At 35.3% G+C, this 22,340-nt stretch overlaps 5 protein-coding genes and 1 non-coding gene across 6 annotated transcripts; 4 read left to right on the top strand and 2 right to left on the bottom strand.

Moving 5' to 3' along the window:
* Window positions 1-1,853: 1,853 nt before the first annotated feature.
* On the bottom strand, window positions 1,854-2,270 carry LOC105765015 (uncharacterized). The gene has a single exon (XM_012583889.1). The coding sequence runs from the start codon at window positions 2,268-2,270 to the stop codon at window positions 1,854-1,856; it is 417 nt and encodes a 138-aa protein (XP_012439343.1).
* Window positions 2,271-4,883: 2,613 nt separating this feature from the next.
* On the top strand, window positions 4,884-9,749 carry LOC105766471 (SNF1-related protein kinase catalytic subunit alpha KIN10). Its single transcript, XM_012585951.2, has 11 exons — window positions 4,884-5,137; window positions 5,232-5,428; window positions 6,248-6,432; window positions 6,513-6,695; window positions 6,836-6,967; window positions 7,498-7,683; window positions 8,203-8,292; window positions 8,365-8,448; window positions 8,672-8,803; window positions 9,048-9,290; window positions 9,377-9,749. Exons 1-11 carry the CDS (start codon window positions 4,899-4,901, stop codon window positions 9,488-9,490), a joined length of 1,785 nt encoding a protein of 594 aa, XP_012441405.1. The 5' UTR covers window positions 4,884-4,898; the 3' UTR covers window positions 9,491-9,749.
* A 1,426-nt stretch (window positions 9,750-11,175) lies between these two features.
* Window positions 11,176-14,056, top strand: LOC105766463 (vesicle transport v-SNARE 13). Its single transcript, XM_012585941.2, has 6 exons — window positions 11,176-11,337; window positions 11,433-11,567; window positions 12,875-12,933; window positions 13,030-13,218; window positions 13,323-13,493; window positions 13,746-14,056. Exons 2-6 carry the CDS (start codon window positions 11,474-11,476, stop codon window positions 13,896-13,898), a joined length of 666 nt encoding a protein of 221 aa, XP_012441395.1. The 5' UTR covers window positions 11,176-11,337; window positions 11,433-11,473; the 3' UTR covers window positions 13,899-14,056.
* Window positions 14,057-14,165: 109 nt separating this feature from the next.
* LOC105766458 (pentatricopeptide repeat-containing protein At5g15340, mitochondrial) lies at window positions 14,166-16,366 on the top strand. The gene has a single exon (XM_012585933.2). It carries the CDS (start codon window positions 14,314-14,316, stop codon window positions 16,198-16,200), a length of 1,887 nt encoding a protein of 628 aa, XP_012441387.1. The 5' UTR covers window positions 14,166-14,313; the 3' UTR covers window positions 16,201-16,366.
* A 515-nt stretch (window positions 16,367-16,881) lies between these two features.
* TRNAA-UGC (transfer RNA alanine (anticodon UGC)) lies at window positions 16,882-16,954 on the top strand. Its single transcript has one exon. It is a non-coding gene; the product is annotated as a tRNA-Ala (tRNA).
* LOC105766450 (uncharacterized) lies at window positions 16,951-19,450 on the bottom strand. The gene is made up of 5 exons (XM_012585924.2): window positions 19,201-19,450; window positions 19,015-19,101; window positions 17,650-17,799; window positions 17,359-17,556; window positions 16,951-17,254 (listed from the first exon to the last, which is right to left on the bottom strand). Exons 1-5 carry the CDS (start codon window positions 19,405-19,407, stop codon window positions 17,132-17,134), a joined length of 765 nt encoding a protein of 254 aa, XP_012441378.1. The 5' UTR covers window positions 19,408-19,450; the 3' UTR covers window positions 16,951-17,131.
* Between the last annotated feature and the right edge of the window lie 2,890 nt (window positions 19,451-22,340).

Below are 22,340 nucleotides of genomic sequence, written 5' to 3' on the forward strand. Positions count from 1 at the left end.
ACGGGAGTGCCATAATGGGCGTAAGTACGATAGTTGAGCCAGCCGCCCTTTGTTATAGTTTACTAGAAGTCTCGCCCAACGATGCTGAGTCTAATTTTATGGGTTTGAAATTTTCATGACTAGAAGCCAATTTTGAACATTTATCAATTAATGCCACTGAGCATGAGGTGATATGCGCAGCTTGAGCGTACATTATGCATATTATAGAGGGTGTACTGATGTCGGATGGGAATAACAACAGAGTTCCTTTGATGTATTTACCCCGATTAGCTTATTTGCAGAATGTTCACTCGTATAGTTGGGGTATCATGAGCTTTGTCAGACGAGAAAGCCTGATGCCGTAGACATAGGCAGATGCCTTATATTGCTGCAGTCATGGGCTCTTTATCGGATGTCATTCTTGGCAACGGTTAGGCACCAAGCATACGTATTTCCACTAATAAACAGGTGATAAAATTTAACTTGTTATAGCAATTAATTGACATTTTTTCTCTAATGATACTATTCTAACTTTACTATTCTAACATGTAATGTTTTTCATAAATGGAGTTTTTATCCAGGTATCAAGAGGTCATACACTGTCCCGATATATTGTCTGATGATTGAACAACATGCCAGGGAATGGGTAAGTTATTCAAATATTCGTGACATGTAATTACTTTGTATATCTTACTCGAATCATGTTAAATTTTAACCATTTTATTAATCGTACAGTTTATCTAGATGCCGTATCGGAGACCAAAAATTACGGCTGTTATACCCCCGTATGCCTACATTCATTCTTACATGTGGTGCATTAACGCACCAATTATCAATTTCTAGACAGTCGAGTGGTACCACGGGGATCGAGTACTCTGGCAGTTTTGTTACATCTAGTATATCCTAGCTTCACCAATGCAATTGAGGAAGATTCACAGGATTAACAAGAAAGAAAAACATGGAAATAATTGGGGGTTGTGCACCAAAAATATATTGCAATGTGGGATAATCAGATGGTGCGGAGACCTAAGATGGATATTTCTTCTGATTTACAACCATCGTTAGAGTACATACAATGATACTCTAGTAATGGAAAATAATATTTACTTGGTGGGCAGTCGACTGTAGTCCCCTCACACATGCATCGACTTGGGGCATACGAGCCAGTGCCCGATATATAGGCTGAGCCCGAGCGGTCACATACACATTCCGCTGATAGTTCTTATCATTCGGTGTTGCGGGTCAATGACTATTTCCCGGGCTCATCATAAAATATATATCATTTCGGGTTTGATATCTTTAGTTTAGTACCACTGCAATACAGCACTCCTCTCGGCCCGTATCTACCGCATTACTCCACTCCTCCTGGGTCGTATCTACCACAATACAACACTCCTCCCAACTCAAGTTCATTGATGACGTTTAGGGCATATGATTTTTCTTTCATGTTTCGCACACCTTTACCTACAACTGAAGAGGATGTTAATCGTCGCGATCACCCACAACGTGAACGTCGACCCCCATAGAAATATACCCCTAGGACCACACCATCAAACCATCAATTTTAGGGGTTTTTTGCAATATAAATATTACGAAGTTTGTATTTTTTTTATTCTAATAAAATATAAATAAAGAAAAAGACAATCTTTCTATTTATTTAATTAGACTAATTGCAACATTAAACTTGGAAAAAATTTTATGGTCATAAATTAGATTAATTGCAACATTATAACATTACAACATTAAAACTTGGAACAAACTTTATAATATAAATTTTGTAATATAAATTAATATGGTAGTTTCGCTGTGGGCATTTACTCCGATTATGACCAGCTAATCTGCATAATCCACAACGCTTACCGTCAAATTTATCTCTAATCCATTTCATTATGGATTCCAGATGATTGCAGATGACCTTTCGAATTCCTACGTAACCCTTTGTCTAGAACAAACTCGAAAGTCATCGGATGTACCTCCCACATAGACAGGTTAGGCAAGACGGGGAACTCATTCTCCCAAACACGCAACGTGCGCTCGAGGGTGTACACATCATTGATAAATTGTTCAACATTGAGCGAGACTTTAGCACACACTGCTACGACATGTGTACATGGATAATGAAGTGTTTGGAACCTCCTGCAATCGCACCGTTTGTTTCGGGGATCAAATCCATAGGATATAGGTGGTATACCGGGTCGACGACCGATGGTCTCCGTAACTTTAAACGTTTCAAGACGTCGTGAATATACTTCTACATTTATCGACCTCGCCATCCAACGGTTTGCAACCATTGCATCCCTACCATCTTCAACAAACACGTGTCCCTCCTCGATCTAGTTGACTTGTTGCTGACCCATTCTTGGCATCGAGGTAACCAACCTATAAATGTGGCTGAGAAGATAGATGAAATTGAAAGATGTTATATTTTCAATAACACAGCGTTGATCCCCTCCACCAAGTTTGTGGTCATTTGACTATAACGAAATCCCTCGTCAAAACTTTGAGCCCATTGTCACGGCTCCATGGTTCTCAACCACTATCGGAAAGATGTGTTTGTTTGCACCTAGCATAATCTGAAGAGGTTGTGATGTGGGTGTCGTAGGTTGAGTCGTTGGGCCCAGTGATTGTGTAGGCGCTGTTGATAGGCTAGTGTCGTCATCCATTCTTCTTGGATTTAAAGGGCCCCATCGTTCTCTTTTGACATGAATTTGTCGACGCATCTTCTCTTTCGACAGTAAATATAGCTTGCTATGAATCCTAAATCATGGCATGTAATCCGGCGCGCTCACTAACTCTGAAACGATGAACGGTTCTCGAATAGATATATGATCATACCGATTTTCTTATATTTCGATATATTCTAACCAGAATACTGGCCAATTCGTATTCGATTGCTGTAAGTCGATTTTGTGCTCATCATCGAGCACCTCAGGTGCCACGAGAATCGATTGTCGAAATCTAAATTGTCGCAACACTTTATCCGTCTGGTGCATCTCCACGGTAGGATAATTGACCAATGAAATCTTCACATGCCAAATATTCAGATTTTGAAAGAATTCATCCAGAATTACTGCCCGAATTTTCGGATCCTCGTATGGTGTCCATTGAAACTATATGAACATGATAAAAATATCAGTTATATATAATACTAAATACTAAATATGAAACGACTATTTTATATATATTATTTTAAAACTTACTTACGCTTTCGACCGTTGGTCTAATAGAAGCCGTATATCTTCAAGAGCAGTAGGTATTCTAACATAACTCGCTGAATGGTTCCACCTAATTAAATAAATTTTTACCATACAATTATATTTTAAATTTATGTAATAATTGTAAAATCTAATATAAAATTTACCTCGATATAAGTGGAAATGTATATGGATGGTCCACTCGATGATGTAAAAATAGAAAGCGAAACCGAGCTTATGATTGTAGTAGTGATAGACAACCTCTGACTTTGGCTTTAGTTGGTGGCATCGCCTCACATATCTCCCGGTACAATGTTGCCAACACGGCAGACCCCCAACTAAATTCGTCAACTGCTCTAAAATCAACGAGTTTTAGCAGCCACCTCAGATGTACGAGGTTTTGTGACAAGTCTGGCATCAGATAACCTCCAATCATCTCAAGAATGTATGTCCGAGCATATCATATTCTTTCTACTTCAGTCGAATCATTCCCCAGCTCCAGGAATGTGTCTTATAACTAGCCTATCTCAATTCGACCTCTGTAAATATTATCGAAAATCGCACCCAAAAGATTGTAACATACGGCTCCCCAATCAGCAGATTGAACGGACCCGGTGAGTACGGACCCATCCACTGGCAATCCCAATTGTAACTGCACGTCCTCCAAAGTGATGGTACACTCTCCGCATAGAAGATGGAATGTGTGAGTCTTGGGTCTCCACCTCTCTATCAACGCGCTGATGAGTTTCGGGTCCAATTTGCAACCTCGACCTATAGTGACCACGTGCCAAAAACCCACTTCCCGTATGTAATTCTCTATCAACGGTGATGGAGGACCAGACATATTACGAATATAGCATTGTAACACTCGATCTACAGACTGTTATAAAAAATTATAAAATAAAAATTAATTAAAATTACATAAATGAAAAAGTATTAAATAATATTGAAAAATTAAAATTAACCCTTACCATTTTCATTTGTTCGACGGAGATATATTTATAATCGAGACGAATTAATTCTCTTGCCATTGCTAACACGATCAAATATTTTTGAAATTATCAAAAATAGTAATTCAGAAAAAAATTAAATAGAGCTTTTTTGTCAAAAGTAAAGAGAGCTTTGAGAAATTTAGAGAGAAATTTGAGATAAATTTGAGAGAAAATTAAAGAAATAATGTGTGAAAAAATAGGACGGGATTTTGTAGGATTTTTTTTTTACCATTGGACCCCTCAATGGTCAAAAAATCAAATAGCCGTTGAGTAAAGAAACACGGGCTAAAACGCGTCCTTGGGGGAGCGATTTTTCCATGTCAGCAAAGCGCGTCCCCATGGGCGCGTTTTGTGCTGACATGGCAAAATCGCTCCCATGGACGCGTTTTGTTGAAATTTCCCCAAAAAAATGCTCTTACGTGAACGCGTTTTGCTAAAATCGACTATTTTCGGTAAATAATAAAAAAAATTGGCCTATTTCCACAAATAAAGTTAGAAATGAGCATTTAATGGTAAAATGGTCTGATTTGAAGGTAAGTTTAAAAATTAAAAAAATGGAAAATTAAAATAAATTAAAATAATCTTTTTAAAATTAGAGGGTTAAAATGCAAATAGAATATAATAGGGTATTAGATTTGATTGATATCAATCCAAAGTTCCGATCCGAATATTTTAATGCCTGAAAATTGCCCCTCGAAAACATCCCCTGAAAGTACAGAAAAGGACAAAGAAAATGGGACACATCACGGTCATTCTGTCAATTCCAAAGGGCAAATTTGGCAAACCATCTCCCCCACGAATCAATAAAACTTCCCTCCCCCGAAAAAAAAAAGAAAAAAAGGAAGAGCTTATAATTTTAACTGCTAAGAGTAACCAATTAGAAATCCCTCTCTTATTCGTTCTCTTTCGCTCTTCACCGTTCGGATTCTACAATAAAAGAAACCCTAGCCTAGGCGTTTCCGATCAAATCAGGTAATCTTTTACTACTTACTTTTCACGATGTTTTATCTGCTCTGATTTAATTGATTTTGATTTTCTTTCTCTTTTTTTTTTTTCCTGGTTTAAGGGGAGTAATGGATGGATCGGGTGGAAGAGGAGGAAGTGGAGTGGATAATGTATTACCTAATTACAAGCTTGGAAAAACGCTTGGAATTGGTTCTTTTGGAAAGGTCAAAATTGCTGAGCACATTTTGACTGGTCACAAAGTTGCCATTAAGATTCTTAACCGAAGGAAGATTAAGAATATGGAGATGGAGGAAAAAGGTTTGATTGAAATTAGTTTTTTGGTTTTTAATGATTGAAATCTTTTGGGTTTTGTTTTGTTTTTGAAGTAGAAAAGATAGGAATATTGTTAATTTGAATAAAGATTCCTTTTTCTTATTTCTAGTTTATCGTTTCTTAATTTATTGCTCACTTGGTTTTTTTTGTTCTGAATGATTTTTATGCTTTTCATATTGAAGAATCGAATTTCTTAGGTTCAGTGTGCTTATTGTTTTTGCTACTTGTGACTTTGTTTTCCGAAGAAAAAGATCATTTTTTTAAAAGATCAAATTTCATTATTATTTATTGCTGTTAGGTTGGAAACAATTACTTGAGTAAAATAAAGAGGGAACCTTTAGCATGTTATGTTCCTGAATTTGGGATTGAGTCTTCGGATGATTTTACACAAAAATCAGATTCAAAGCAAGGGCCCTTGCCCATAAGTCGATTCCTGTTTTTGCCTATGGTGCGCTCCTCTTAGAACAGTAAGGGAGTGCCTACCTTTAATTTGAAACTTCAACACTCACAAATAATTTCCTCTTAAATGAAGGTTTACAAATTAGGAAATAAGATGTAAAATCCTAATTTCATGTTCTAGTAAGGAAAACAAAATATTACAGCAAAGTATCCTAATTTATTTAGAAATTTTTAGTTATATTAATAAGGAAATTCTAGGAAACAATCAGAACTAAATCCAAAAAATCAAAATTAAATAATCCTCTAACAAGTAGCTTTCTCGACTTGTCTTACGCGTGACTTCTTGAATATGGTAGTCAAATTCTATGGTGTTATTTATTGAAAGAGGCTTATATTTTGGTGCAGTTAGAAGAGAGATTAAAATTTTGAGGTTGTTTATGCATCCTCACATCATTCGACTCTATGAGGTGATAGAGACAGCAACTGACATTTTTGTGGTTATGGAGTATGTGAAGTCTGGAGAACTCTTTGATTATATTGTAGAGAAAGGAAGGTTGCAGGAGGAGGAGGCTCGCAACTTTTTCCAGCAGGTTTGTGTTCTTGTGTATTAGTATTTATTTATTTTCTTTTCCTAGGAAACTATTAGTATGAAATCTGTGTTTGGATGCAGATCATTTCTGGGGTGGAGTACTGCCACAGAAACATGGTGGTTCATCGAGACCTTAAGCCTGAAAATTTACTTCTGGATTCCAAATGCAATGTGAAGATTGCTGATTTTGGCTTGAGCAACATAATGAGAGATGGTCATTTTCTGAAGACAAGTTGTGGAAGCCCAAACTATGCTGCCCCAGAGGTAGGAGTTTGTGAATCAATGATGAATATCTTACATTTATGATTTTGAAAAGGTGGAATGTTGTCTTCTTTTACTTAATAGAAAATTTTATCATGTTAAGATGATATTACCCAAGAGTAAATGGATCTCCATTGTTATAGGTTATCTCTGGGAAACTGTATGCTGGACCTGAAGTGGATGTATGGAGCTGTGGTGTTATATTGTATGCCCTTCTTTGTGGCACTCTTCCTTTTGATGATGAAAACATTCCCAACCTCTTTAAGAAAATAAAGGTATGTAGCATAAAATTTTCATGTTTTTTGTCTGAGATGTCTCTTGGATCACTATGATGGATAGCTCTTTATTTTTTGCTTATGGTATCTGATCTTCACGACATTGTTTCTCTACCCTGTCAATTATTTCTAAATAACATATTTGATACAGGAGCTTTTTTTTATTACTATTATGTTATTTTATTATTTGTCTTATTTATTTATTAGTAGTCATATAGATAGGTGTCTAGGATTCTAAGTCAGATTTAGGACTAAAACTTTATTTATAACCCTAGTATAACTAAGCTGTAAAATAGCTTTACAGGCAACATTACCATTTTTCTTTAAATTAACAGTCTTCAGAAATTAGAGGTTTTTTTATAACCTTATGGCTTTCTAATGTTCCAACTTCTGTCGTTCTTGTATTTTCAACATTAATTCTCTAGATTTGTTGCTGTTTTCTCCCTAAACTACAGAATATGCTTTCAACCCTGTTTCTTGCTTGAATCCTGAAAGTGCTGATTGCTTGGAATTTGTATTATGTCCTTCAGGGTGGCATATATACTCTTCCAAGCCATTTATCTCCTGGTGCTAGAGATTTAATCCCACGGATGCTTGTAGTTGATCCAATGAAGAGAATGACCATTCCTGAGATTCGCCAGCACCCATGGTTTCAAGCGCATCTTCCAAGATATTTAGCTGTCCCCCCACCAGATTCAATGCAACAAGCGAAAAAGGTTGTTGATATTTTTTTCCTAATTCAACTTAGTTGTAAATTTGCCTATGTACTGCTATATTAAACCCTGAAAAGGATTGGCATGATGTGAAAGTTGACCATTATGGTTGAATAAATATAGCTCGGACTGTATGCCCTAAAATTATGAACTCTTTCTGGCTTTTGAATGTGGTTTTGCTACATTTTGGTTCCAGAGGTTTGTATCCTGGGGAAAACCTTTTGAGCACTTATGCTGTTATGTTAAAATGGGATAATTTTGAATTATCAAGCTCTCCTTGCTTGTTATTTGACTCTGGGAAATAGCTTTGCTCGGATAAGTTGTTTCCTTACTATTATCTATTTCCTAATATCCAATTTTCGGTTACTGCCTCAAGCCTCATCGAAATGCTTTCTGGATCATATAAATAAGTTTTAGCTAGCCATTTGGTGGTGCCCCAGAATTTTTGAATTCTGCCATATTAGATATTTTCATACTTTTTATTATGTCATGCTCTACTTTCTGATTGAAATTTAATGACAGATTGATGAGGAGATCCTTCAGGAAGTGATTAGGATGGGATTCGACCGGAACCATTTGGTCGAATCTCTTCGGAACAGAATTCAAAATGAGGTTTGAACTTTTCCAACTCCTTGTTTTCATGTTTGTTTAGACTGTTTCTTATTGCATCTGATTATCTTCCAGGGAACTGTTGCTTACTACTTACTATTGGACAATCTGTTCCGGGTCTCCAGTGGCTATCTTGGAGCTGAGTTTCAAGAAACTATGGTGCGTATTTATTTTTACTTTTTCAATTTATTTCTAATATTTCTTTTCTAAGTCTGCCTCTTTGATTGAATTTTAAAAAACTCATCAATCATTATTTAATACAGTCCACCATTGAGACCAATTTCTGTTAATTTAGTTGATTCACATAATCTTTTATTTGTTTTATTTTGCTGACTTCCATATTGGGTGGAATTCCAATTTTTTTTTAAAAAATAATTGTTAGGAATCTGGCTTCAATCACATCCATCCAAATGAACCTACAGTTCCAGCTGTTGGACACCGCCTTACAGGATATGCTGATTATCAGACAATGGGTTTAAGGGGCCTTGAAAGAAAGTGGGCTCTTGGACTTCAGGTTGAGTTTGTGCTTTTCAAGCGGTTTTCCCAGTGTCTTTTCTGTTTTATTTATAGTTAAATATGTGTAGGCATTCTGAGGTCTATGCTTTTATTTCAAAAATGATTGGCAGTGTGAATGATTTATAATCAGTAAGATAAAATGGTTGATACCTTTACTAGTTGAAAAGATTGGACAATTGGACTATACATTTAGTATGTAGCAGGTGCAGAGTAGTAACATTGTGTTGTTTTTGTTTTTCTAGTCTCGTGCCCACCCTCGTGAAATCATGACAGAAGTTCTCAAAGCCTTTCAAGAACTCAATGTGTATTGGAAGAAAATTGGTCATTACAACATGAAGTGTAGGTGGCTTGCTAGCATTCCTGGCCTTAATGAAGGCTTGGTTAACAATCCCGTGCACAACAATCACTACTTTGGAGATGAATTGACCATTATAGAAAATGATGGTGTTTCCAGGGCCCCAAATGTTGTCAAGTTTGAAGTGCAGGTAATGTTGCAATGCTTAGTTGTAGATTATAGAATGCCTTAAATAATAGTGCTAACTTGTGTTTTGGCTGCCATGGATGTTGATAGCTTTATAAAACTCGCGAGGAAAAGTATTTGCTGGATCTTCAGAGGGTTGAGGGGCCACAGTTTCTCTTCTTGGACCTGTGTGCTGCTTTCCTCGCTCAGCTCCGTGTCCTCTAGCATGAGAAGGTTATATTTCCATTGACTTGTCAATGAATCTCCTATGATGCGTGTGAATAAGAATGAGAATATTCTATGTAAATAACTATTTTTTGGTAGTTTTGACTAAAACCGTTTTTGTTTTATAACCCTAAATTGTAGATGGGTAATTGTGGAGGCTGAAGGCAATGCCTTGATATAATTAGAATTTCCACAATGTTGTATGTAACCAAAGGAGAGTTTTTATGAATTATGATATGATAGAAGTAACCTTTGGCCATTTGTATTCTTTTTTCCCCGAAAATTATGCTATTAGTGTTTTGATGGTTCTTTTTTACTCCCCCCCCCCTCCCCTACTGTAAATGCAGCAATTCTTTGATTTCAGGAGTTATTTTAAAGTTCTAAATTGGAGAAACTATATGAATGATAAGCGAATTAAAGTTAATTGTGGGGAACTTACCCAACCAAAATAAATTATTATATCTATCTTTTGATTAATGGTTTAGAAATGAGAAGATTGATAGTCCCTATTTTTGGTACAAAATACTAGAAATATGAGATGCACGTTTCATTGTTCAAATATCACATGAGCTGGTATAAAATAAAGCTTGTTAACGTCTTTTGGGTTAAAAATAAAGTTTGCATGACTAGGTGTCAAAACAGGTTTCTGAAAGCTTGGGAGTAGAGTAACTACAATTCTAGTGGACATACCTCCGAAGTCCTTTGGTATTCTAGCTTTTTATTCATTTTTCCTTCTTAGGACTTGTTACTCGGTTTGGACTTTGGGTTTTGCGGACTTACCATATTCTCTTGCTCCTACATATTTTTTTATGTTGGTAGAATAGTATTGAGCAATATAATAGAGAAGTAAAGATTGTAAATATTGGTATCGGCCTTCAAGTGGGCGACGGTATTGCTCATATTCATGGTCTTGATGAAGTAATAGCAGGTGAATTAGTAGAATTTGAAGAGAGTACTATAGATATTGCCTTAAATTTGGAATCAAATAATGTTGGTGTTATATTAATGGGTGATGGTTTGATGATACAAGAGGGAAATCCTGTAAAAACAAAGGGAAAAATTGCTCAATACCAGTGAGTGAGGCTTATGTTCCACCTTTATGAGCCAAATTCAAATAGAATCATTTGTTACCAAATTTTTTATATTATTATTGTTAATTTTAAATCTTAATTTTAAATCTAAAATATATTTTTAAGACGTGGAATGAATATGGACAAATTATTATTTAATTTCAAAGAATTTTTCTATATTATTATTTTAAAATTAAAAATATAAAATCTAAAGAGATCCACAATGATGAAAATTACTATCCCCCCGAATTTATGAGTTTGTTTATGTAGTATTAAAGTATGATTGTATTTTGCCCATGGTGAATTAATTTTTATATATTAAATTAAAGAGTGATTAATAGAATAACTAAAAAGTGACACGTGGGGCACTACGTGTATCATGTACGGATTTACAAATTCTAGTTTTTAACAATAAAAATCGATGAAATTTTCAACCTACGAAACACTTTACGCTTTTATAGAGGTTAGTTTTCTATTATTATTATTTATAAAAGGGTAAAATGCAATTCAATCCCAGTAAAGGGGGCCTCTTTGTTATATTTACCCAATTCAATCCCACATGCTTTATCTACGTGTCAGCCACAGGCTTTGAAATTCCCAAAACTAATCACACTATCTACGTGTCTTTATCATTACCCCCCCTACACGGAAAAGTAAAACGAAAACCATAAGTCATAAGAGGCCAAAACCGCTGTCGTTTTATCGTCTTTTATGTAAAATGAAAGGAGAAATTTGGAAAAGCAACCACTGAGGATCGATCGATCATCTTCCTTTCAGGTTTTCTCATACTCTCTCTAATTTCTTTTTTTTTTTCCTTAAAATTTTCGATTATTCTTTTTGCTGATGTTTAATTTTATTTTACTGATTTTCAGTTGAATTTAAGGAGAATTTTTTTTGGAAAAAAAATTAAAAGATGAGTGAAGTTTTCGAAGGATATGAACGGCAGTATTGCGAGCTATCGGCGAATCTTTCCAAGAAGTGTACGGCTGCTGGTGCTCTTGCTGGAGGTTACAATTCAAATCTTTATACGCATAAACCTTTTTTTTTGAATTATTTTTGTTAATTTCTTTATTTTTTTGCTCCTAATTGCGGATATGTGGTTGCATAATTCGTTATGTTCTTTCTAATTTAGCGTGAGGATTCTACTGATTTTTTTTTTCCTTTTTTCAGATTTGTGCTCTGATTACAAATTGTATTTGATTTTTTTTTCTCTTTAAAAAGAAAACTTAGAATGCTTAATTGGGAGATGTGAGAATGAAGAAAAGAAGATCCGATCTTTTTCTCTACTTTGAGTTTTATATATATTAATTGTTTAATTAGTTAATAATTAATTAATCAAGATTTTCTCAGTTTGTAAGAATTCTTTTGAGGTATTAATGTAGATAAGGGGAAAGGTCTTGATTTTGGAACTTTAAGTTAAATAAATTTAAGCAAAGAGTTTAAATGGTCTGAATTTTTGGCAATAAACCGAGAATTTAGAATGTTATCCTGATTTATAATGTTGGATTTATGCTGAATTAGGTTGCAGTTGGTGAACATATTGATGTGCTTTGACATTAGCTTTAAGAGGACTTTGATTTTGTACTAAGAATCTTTGAATGGATGTAATAGTTGCATTTTTCATTTGAATTTCTGAATTATCCAAGAATAATGATCCACAAGAGTTCGATAAGAGTTTAGTATAAATGCATCTAAAAAGAATACCCAGAAAGAAAATGGAAAAGGTAGAATTAAATTCAGCTGTCAATTGATAAAGGTTTGGCCTTGTAAACAATTATCATAGAGCTTATACGGCTTAGAGCTATGTTGATCGGCTTTCATTTTTCTTTAGGTACCCTTGTCTGGCACATATAATTTTCCCCCTAAATATATGGAAAAATTTACATAAAATTGAACATACTCATGTCGGATATATATATCCATATTGGACACTTACACTTGAGTCTGAGTAACTTGGGGTCTTAGGCTAAGAGTACCCGATTCAAGGGAAACAAAAAGATTAAAGGCATCTCTACTTGGGAACAGAACTTTTAATCTTTTACTCCATTTTAAGGAAAAAGATTGTGTCTGGTCACCTTTGCATCTTTCTGTGAATTGGTGAATTTGTAAGGTGATACTGAAGATTTTGGTTGACAGACAATGCAGATACATGAGTCTGAATAAATCTGCATCTGTTTTTGTTGAATGATGCAGTACGTTAATTTGTTAATTCATCAGAGGTGTTCAATAAGAAACTTCTCAGTTTGTTAGAGTATCAACCTCCATAATGAGCCAATTCTTGCTCAAATTTCTTATTTGTTTTTCTTATGTTCAGAGCAGAAGAAACAAAAACTTTCTGATGTAAGAGCTGGAGTGGAAGATGCCGAAGCTCTGGTATGGTACCTGGTTAATTGTATGTTTCAAATAATCTTTTTTAGTTTATCCTATATTTTGGGTGTTGAACTTGATGTTGCTATTTACATTTTTCAGATTCGAAAGATGGACCTTGAGGCAAGAAGTTTGCAGCCAAATGTTAAGGCTGTACTTCTTGCTAAGTTAAGGGAATATAAATCAGATCTAAACAATCTGAAAAGTGAAGTTAAAAGAATCGCGTCTGGTAATTTGAATGCGGCTGCTCGAGATGAGTTGTTAGAGTCTGGCATGGCTGATACTCTCACGGTATCTTTTGGTTTGCCTACCTTCAGTTTAACTTGCTGTGGTTTTTTCACTGGTCTTTTCTAATTAGGCTTTTGATTTACTTATAATTGATGACTATGCAACAGGCATCAGCTGATCAAAGATCAAGATTAATGATGACTACAGAGCGGTTGAATCAGAGCGGTGACAGAATTAAGGACAGCAGGAGAACCATGTTAGAAACAGAAGAGCTTGGGGTTTCAATTCTTCAGGATTTGCATTCACAGCGACAGGCTCTCTTACATGCCAATAACACGGTACCTCCAATTCTCTATCATTAGCTTTACATTCTCGTATTTCAGTTGTAATGCCATTCAAGTTCACTATATCAAAGGCTTATACAATAGTTAGACCTTAAATCGTCTCATCTTATGATGTAATGGTTGATTGCAAACCTTTACATTCCAAGAACTTGCTATGTCAAGGGCTTATATGGTAGTTAGACTTCAAAATTTTGTATATTAAGCCTCAGCTATCTATTTGAAGTTGTGTTTCCCTTTCTATTGCAGCTCCATGGAGTAGATGACAACATCGGCAAGAGCAAGAAAATTTTGACAGCTATTTCTAGGAGGATGAGCAGGAACAAGTGGATCATTGGCACCATTATCGCCGTCCTTATCATTGCGATTGCTCTTGTTTTGTACTTCAAACTTGCTAAATAGTCAATTATTTGTATCTTCGCCCTGTTGATTCTGCTTGGTTTGTCTTTGTTTGTCCTTGCGAGCTTGTCCATGTTGAGTGCCAATATAAATGTATGCTTTGTTAATCCTAAGGACTGAATTTTTCGTCACTTCAATTTTATGTGTTGACTTCCAAGAAATGGTTTTACGTACTCTCGCACCTCACCTTTGAAATATTCAGTTTTCTTAACATAGATTCAGTATTCACTGTATTTAGGTTGTGATCGTATTAATATTTTTGGTCCATAACATTTTTATGTTTTTCCATGTGTCACATCGGGTTTCAGATCTTTTTTTTTAAAATTAATGGGCCGAGTTCTGTGATTCGCAGCTCAATCAACCAAGAATAATTATATACCATTTCGGTGTTCATTGTTGCTAAAGAAAATAAAGACAGATGAAATGGCCAATCCTCCGAGCCTTCCCCTCCTTTTCCCCTCGCTACCTTCGTCCCTTCATTCGCATATGTGCTCAACGATCTGCTCTCGCCACTGGCAAAAAACTCCATGCCATGGTCCTCGCTACGGGCCTTTCTACAACTGAAAATTCCTTTCTTCTCAACACCCTCCTCCACCTCTATGCATCTTGTGGTGATATATCCTCTGCCCAGAAATTGTTCGATGAAATTCCCCACTCGAGCAAGGATGCTGCTGACTGGACTTCCCTCATGTCTTCCTTTTCTCGCCAAAATAGGCCTCATGATTCTTTACTTTTGTTTGCTCAAATGCTTGAAAAAGGTGCTGAAATTGATGATGTGGCGATGGTTTGCTTGTTTAGTGCGTGTGCATGGTTGCGGGATGTTGGGGTGGGGAGTCAGGCTCATGGACGTGTGGTGAAGATGGGTTTCGAAAGGAGGGTGAAAGTGTGTAATGCGCTGATGGATATGTATGGCAAGTCTGGGATGGTGGAAGAGATGAGAAGGGTTTTCAGTGAGATGAAGGAGAAGAATGTTGTATCATGGACCGTGGTTTTGGATGGGGTGTTGAAGTGGGAGGGTGTAAGTAATGGAAGGCAGGTGTTCGATGATATGCCACACTGCAACGAAGTTGCATGGACAATAATGATTGTTGGTTATGTAGGGAATGGATTTAGCAAGGAAGGCTTTTTGCTTTTGAGCCAGATAGTGTTTCATTTGGGTATTAAATTGAATTATATAACACTTTGTTCTTTATTGTCAGCTTGTGCACAGTCTGGAGATGTGGCGATGGGTAGATGGGTTCATGTTTATGGCTTGAAGATGATGGGGATGGAGATGGACATCATGGGGGAAACTGCCTTGTTGGATATGTATGCCAAATGTGGCAGGATAGATACTGCAATCAAAGTTTTCGAGTGCATGCCCCGAAGGAATGTGGTGTCATGGAATGCTCTTCTTAGTGGGTTAGCTATGCACGGAAGAGGTCAACTTGTGATCAATATGTTCCCAAGGATGATCAAGGAAGTTATGCCAGATGATTTAACCTTTATCGCTGTTCTAAGTGCTTGCAGCCATTCCGGTATGATAGATCAAGGATCATATTATTTTGATAGTCTCCAATCTGTGTATGGTATAACACCTAAGATCGATCACTATGCTTGTATGGTGGATCTACTTGGAAGGGCCGGTCGTTTGGAGGAAGCTGAGACATTGATAAACAAAATGCCAATACCTCCAAATGAGGTTGTTTTGGGATCTCTCCTGGGTTCCTGCAATTCACATGGAAAGCTACAATTAGCCGAACGCCTTCTTCAAAAGCTCATTCTGATGAATCCTCGTAACACGGAATATCATATCCTGCTTTCAAATATGTATGCATTGGCAGGTAAGCCAGACAAAGCGAGTGCCCTTCGGAAAGTTCTTAAAACTAAAGGAATTAGTAAGGTTCCTGGAATGAGTTCTATCCATGTAGACGGCCAACTTCATCAGTTCAGTGCAGGTGATAAATCACACCCGAAAACCCGGGAAATTTATATCATGTTAGAAGATATGATTCAAAGGTTACAATCAGCCGGTTATGTTCCGAATCTGTCTGCACAAGTGTTTCCTGGGGACGATGCTGGGGTCGAGTTGGAGAAGGAGCAGGCATTGTTTTCGCACAGCGAGAAGCTGGCAGTCTGTTTCGGACTTCTAAGCACAGAACCTGGTAAGCCTCTGTATATTTTCAAGAACATACGCATATGCCGTGACTGTCACGCTGCCATTAAGATTGTTTCCAAGATATACGATCGGGAAATCATAGTCCGAGATCGGAACCGGTTTCATCGTTTTAAGCAGGGATCATGTTCTTGTTCTGATTTCTGGTGACCATTGCATTGAGTGAAACTAACTTCTAAATTAGGCTTAAACATTTAGTCCTTGGACCTGTACCATGCCAAAAATATTTCTCTCTGTCCCCCCCAATACAAAGATGTATATATTCCCATTGTTTTAGCATTTGATTTGCAATAGAATTTTATATTTGATGTCTACATTTCCCGGCGGTTACAATCACATCCACATCGACTCCCATAATAATCTTATTGTATTGAAAGGCATAATGATAAATTTTGTTTTCAACATTTATATATATATATATTTTGTCAATTTAGTTTTTATATTTATTTTCAATAAATTTAGTCATTAATCTTTTAAAAAGTCAAATCAATTTTTCAGCTTAAATAGTGACTACAAAATTATATTTTAATGATGTTGCGTGATAATTTGCAAGATCATTCACGTGTATTTCATCTTGATAAAATTTTAACATAAGTCGAATTTACATTTAAAAGAAGGAACAATTTGAATTTTTTTTAAGGGTTAACAGTCAAATTCAACTCTTTTTAAAAGATTGAGAGGCAAATATTAAAAAATAAAAAATAACAGAAAAGATGAACATTAAGGGCTTTGATATTATTATACCTTTGCGGTTGGTTGTTTCATTGTTGAATACGAAAATCAAACCAATAAAATGAGCCATTTAAAATATCTGACAAACGATTACCGAAAGGGGATGTAGCTCAAATGGTAGAGCGCTCGCTTTGCATGCGAGAGGCACGGGGTTCGATCCCCCGCATCTCCAATTTTTATTCATTCTTTTCAATTATATTTATCAATTATCAATAATATCCCTACAAGTCAGATATTCCAAATAAATAATAATAAATCAGTATCCCCAAACAACAATGGTGTTAGACTTCCTCTAACTTTATAGGTTCTTATTTTTCTCACACCTTAAAATGGCAATGCAACAGTATTTTTACTGTGTCTCTTTCCAGTTTGCTGAAGATTTGGCGGATCTCTCCCTCTTGAATTTGCTATAATCCGCGAGCAAGCTACCGTCTACTTTCTGCTTCATGCTCTCAACCAGCTTTGTCATTACCTGTCAACAATACGACTTCCTGAGATTCGTCACTAAAATCATGCACAACATATTGAATTCAAAGAATTGTATATGGTATGAAGGTTTTTTTTTTATGTTCTGACCCCTTTTCCGAGACCGTCACGAATATTTTCAGGAACCAGAGCGAGTGCAGGAGGAAGGATGAATTTTACGTGCATCTCTAAATGACCCTTAAGCCGGCTTCTATGTCTTCTTCTATCAGGGTATAATGTTCCTTTCACAACAAGTGTGAAATGAGATGGATCAACAACGTTATCAAGCCCTTGAAGCTCCCATCTTGTCTGCAAAACACGAGCTTTGTATCGTATAAGAGGAATGGATGATTCACATAAAAATTAAAGAACTTTAAGTGCAATGTGCAAAGCTTTGTTTACAATGTCGAGCTCGAGAACTTTTGTGATATCGTGAGGGACTTCCGGTGGGTAATCTCTACCTCCTGATTTGCATCTCAACCTTAAGTCCACTACCGGCCATACATTTAGAACCAATAACTGCAGAGGCAACATCCGAATTCTCCATTCATCCTGCACGAGTTTAACAACCACAACTACACGTCAGCATGAGGTTCATAATTGGTACTTACATGTCAGCATGAGGTACACATGGCACGTCACAAGTTATGAACCTCCAAAACCCCGAGCTTGTATCGAGGAATAATGTCTTTCGGATCATGCCATCTAAGAAAATGGAACAACTAGAAAATCTATTAACTCAAGGCTTAGCTTATCTAGCATTTATGGTCAAATTTTCTTAGAAATAATGCACTTCTTTCCATTACATTGTTGCAGTTCTTTAAGTCCTCGGCAAGTGACAATGTGTTAAAGTCAACTAAAGCTATGTGAACAAGACAGACAATATTAAATCAGCCAAGTACTTTCAAGCCTTTGCCTAGTTCAAACAGCATACAAGAACATATGAATTTTACTGTTGAACAATACGCCAATTACTACTAAAAGATTGCTGCTTGAATGACTCAAGTTAACTGCGATTTCTTCATTTCTCTTTCACTCCTCATTAGGAAATAATATTAGTTCTTCAGACTCCAGCTACCATGGAAACAAAGACCACAAAACAGGAAAGCAGAATAAATACTCATTCCCTATGTTACTCGGACCTAGGTATAAGTGTCAGATAAGGTATGTGTTCCACAAAAGTATGTTCAACTTTATAAGTTTTTTCACGTATTTAGAGAGTACTTCTCTTAAAAGAGAGAGTGAAATATGTGTTGGACATAGGTTCTTCAAGGAGAAAAAGAGAAGTGGGAGGAAGAAATAAAGCTCATTCCACTATGTGGAAACCCAATAAGCACAAACAAAATGCCCATTTTAAAAGGAAACAACAATCTTTGTTGTGTCAAAGCATAGAAAAATAGCTACCAGTTCATCAAAATATTGTATTCAATAACATACTCCCGTTTTTTCGGGATTATTAATTCTTTTACTAAATTTGTAGTTTTGGCTACAATAATACATTTTGCAGGCTTCTTACTCTAGTGAAAATAAAACCAATTCTGGATTTCTTTTTTGGGTAGGGAATGGGGTAATACAAATCGAGTCTGTGTCAAACAAGTATATGCTAAAAGATATAACACCATTTCTGAATTATTGTTGCAGCTGTTTGCAAATGAATAATGTATATAATATATCATGATATACCCACACTTACCCAAATGGACTAATATAAGCTCAATACAACAACCATGACTAAAGAAGAAGGCCAAAAGAAAAGGAAAGGACAACCTGATTAAGCTGTTGGCTCCTATCTTGGTCAGGAAACATTGCCTTAAAAATTCTGGGTTTATCCTCCAAATATTCATCAAACAAAGCCTGTTCAAGAAATCAACCCCACCCACCCACATTCACCAACAACATTTATTAATCAATACCCATTTCATATATAAGCAAGAAATGAGTTAATGGGGTTACCCCAGGAATCTCATAAAGAGGGATATCAGTGGAAATTCTTGCAGAATATGTAGCTGCTAACTCATTTCTGATCAAGTATTTGTGTGCTTTGGACTTGATATTTGCGTGGCATTGGAATTCGGGTTTCTTCAGCTTCACTTGCCCTTTTCCATTGCTGAAATTTTCAGCTCTAAAAGCATGAAATGAAGAAACAATAACTTCACTCATTATCTGGAATTTCCTTTTCGAAATTCTAAGTTTGGAAAATAAAGACTAATTTTTTATTTTTTATTTTTGGGGTCCATTGATTGATTACGAGAGTGAAAGATAAGCATATCTGATGTGTCACTATTTTTGCTTACATGGCATTGGCATGTTGTTTGGAGATTACATGCGTTCCAACTCTAAAATAGTGGGCCACTATGAAATAATTGATATATTTAATTTTTTTTATTTTTAAGAATTTAAATTATTTTTTTGGAGTTTAAAATTTTAAATACAATTAGAATTTTTATGTTAAATTTATTAGTGTTACATTTTAAATTTTAAAAAAATTATTCGATATTCATGTAATAAAAAATAATATTGTAATGAACTTAAATTTAATAAAAAATTTATAGTGTTAATTCTTAAAATTCTACGTCAAGATTTTAATTAAAAATATTTAGATTAACTAATGACCTTATAAAATTGAGGTACCAAATTATATCAAAATTTAATATATAGATATTAAATCTCAAAATTAAGCGTAGTATAAAGGCCAAAACCGAAATTTAAGTATTGCGAATAGAAACAATATGAAAAAGGGATATTTATCAATAGAAACAATAGGATAAACTACACCCAAGATCACTAAATTATTAGTAAGTTTACGTTCTGATCACTCAACTTTAAAAAGTTACAAAATGATAATTAAACTATTAAAATCACTCTTGTATGGTTTTTTCCGTTCGCACTGCTTATATCAATTGAAAGCTTTTCTTCCCCTTCTCTTCTATAGTCTAGTTCTTTTCATGAAATAGTTTTGAACATAATGAATCTATGGATCAAAATCCAAACAACTTTTTCTTCAATATCTGACACTAACTATCAGATCATTTTTGTATCTTATACGAGCTTACGAAAGTTCTTTTGCTAGCTCAAGGTCGAATTAGGACCAAATTGTAAAGTTTGTAAAATATCGGGTTAACGTCGCAACTTCAGGGGTTCCTTGTCGCGATGCAACTCACTGATTTAACCTCGTCGCAATGTTAAGAGGCCAACGTCGCTACATGACCATCTGTTTCCAAAAGATCCAATTAGATTATTCAATTTACCCAAACATACAAGCTAATTCTTCCATTCATTCAAGGAAGTAAAAACACCATAATCATATGCTCATTTCTATGCATTTAACGCCACTTTATGTATACATTACATCAAACACCATTTCTAATTGTTGTCAATGACATTTTCCACATACCAACTATTTGACCATTTAGTACCAATAAATTACATCCAACCTAAACATCACACATGCATAACAATTTCATTTCAACTTCAACAATCTCAGTACACAACATAAACAATACTGATAAGCTATAAAAGTAACATATTTTAATCTCATTCTTAATGCGTTTTTGGATAATTAATTATGTAAATTAGTGAATTTGATGCTCCTAATTCTTTAAATTCATGTTTCTATACTTAGGAGAGCACTTGGGAGTGAAAGGAGTGAAAAAACGAGCCAAAATCGGATAAATAGAGCTGTTTCCAGGATCTACACGGCCCGGGCATTCCCAAATGAGCTAGCCACACGCCCGTGTGAGCCACACGGGATAGCCACATGCCCATGTGCTAGCCTGTGTCGAAAACGCACCATGCTTCCCAAATACGCGAAAAAATCCAATTTTTAGGTTTTTTGAGCATTCTAAAGTCTAAAAATAACAATTAGAAGAAGACTTATGGGGACACGCAAGGAAGATTGAAGAAAAGACTCGAGGAATGCCCTCAGAATCAACTCGGAAACAAATCTCCTTCAAGATTGAATATCTCCATTTAATTTCCTTTGAATTTTTATTGAGTTTCTTTATGTCTTCTTGTTATCTTAACTTTGAGATGTTTCTATTTAGGATTATGAACTAAATTCCCTAGATACTTAGGGAAGATGAAACCTATGATGAATCTTATTATTTGATTTTTGATTTACATGATAAATACTTGATTCTTGTTCTCAATTATGTATGTTTATTTCATGTTTTAATATTTTCAGGATATTAATTCATGGTTAATGTGCTTATTTCAGTGGAGCAAGCGCACCTATCGAATAATAGTATAGGACCACTAGGTGAACTATCCTAAATATCAAGTTAACCATTACTATCCTAAATATCAAAACAAAAGGGACTATACAAACATTATTAGGTCGAGGATCACTAGGTGGATGCTAAATCATGTCTCGGGGCTTCAAGATTTACCTAAACATGCGCACGGAATAAATAAATAGTACGTTGAACGATAAAGCTGAGTGGTACTTCCATGATTCAAGTCAATATAACATAAGTGCTAATCAAATGAATATAATCAACCAAGTTCAATTTTTAGCCATATCACATTTACATACATGCTAAAAGCTTCAAATATCATAGGAAATATGCATATAACCATCTTTATACATCAATTCATTTGATATTAACATTTAAACTTGTCATATCATGCCATTCAACGTTACAATAAAATTGACCAAATCATATCATTTGTTAAGTGCTAATCTTTATCAAACATGTATACCTTTGACATTAAACTATTCAATTTTCATGTTCAATTAATACCATTTAACCAGTTAACTTACCATTTGAATCTCTTTCTGGAGTCTATTGACTCATTCGTATTTAATTTGGTTCCTAGGGTTCGATTCTAAATGGATCGCATAATCTTTTATATACTTCTTTATCGCGAATTATATAATGCACTCATATAGTTTCATATTATCACATCATTCCATATACTATTATCAATTCACAATTTCATACCATTTCAATTCAAATCATACATTATAGTAGTTTACCAAAATTCATTTAATTTTATTTTCCGATTTCAAGTTTTGATTTCAATGTTTTGCCCAATGGAACCTTAGTAAAATGGACTCGGATACACAAGTAAATTACACCACACCAAGATAG

Source organism: Gossypium raimondii, chromosome 7, assembly GCF_025698545.1.
Source record: "Gossypium raimondii isolate GPD5lz chromosome 7, ASM2569854v1, whole genome shotgun sequence".
NCBI classification, from domain to species: Eukaryota; Viridiplantae; Streptophyta; class Magnoliopsida; order Malvales; family Malvaceae; genus Gossypium; species Gossypium raimondii.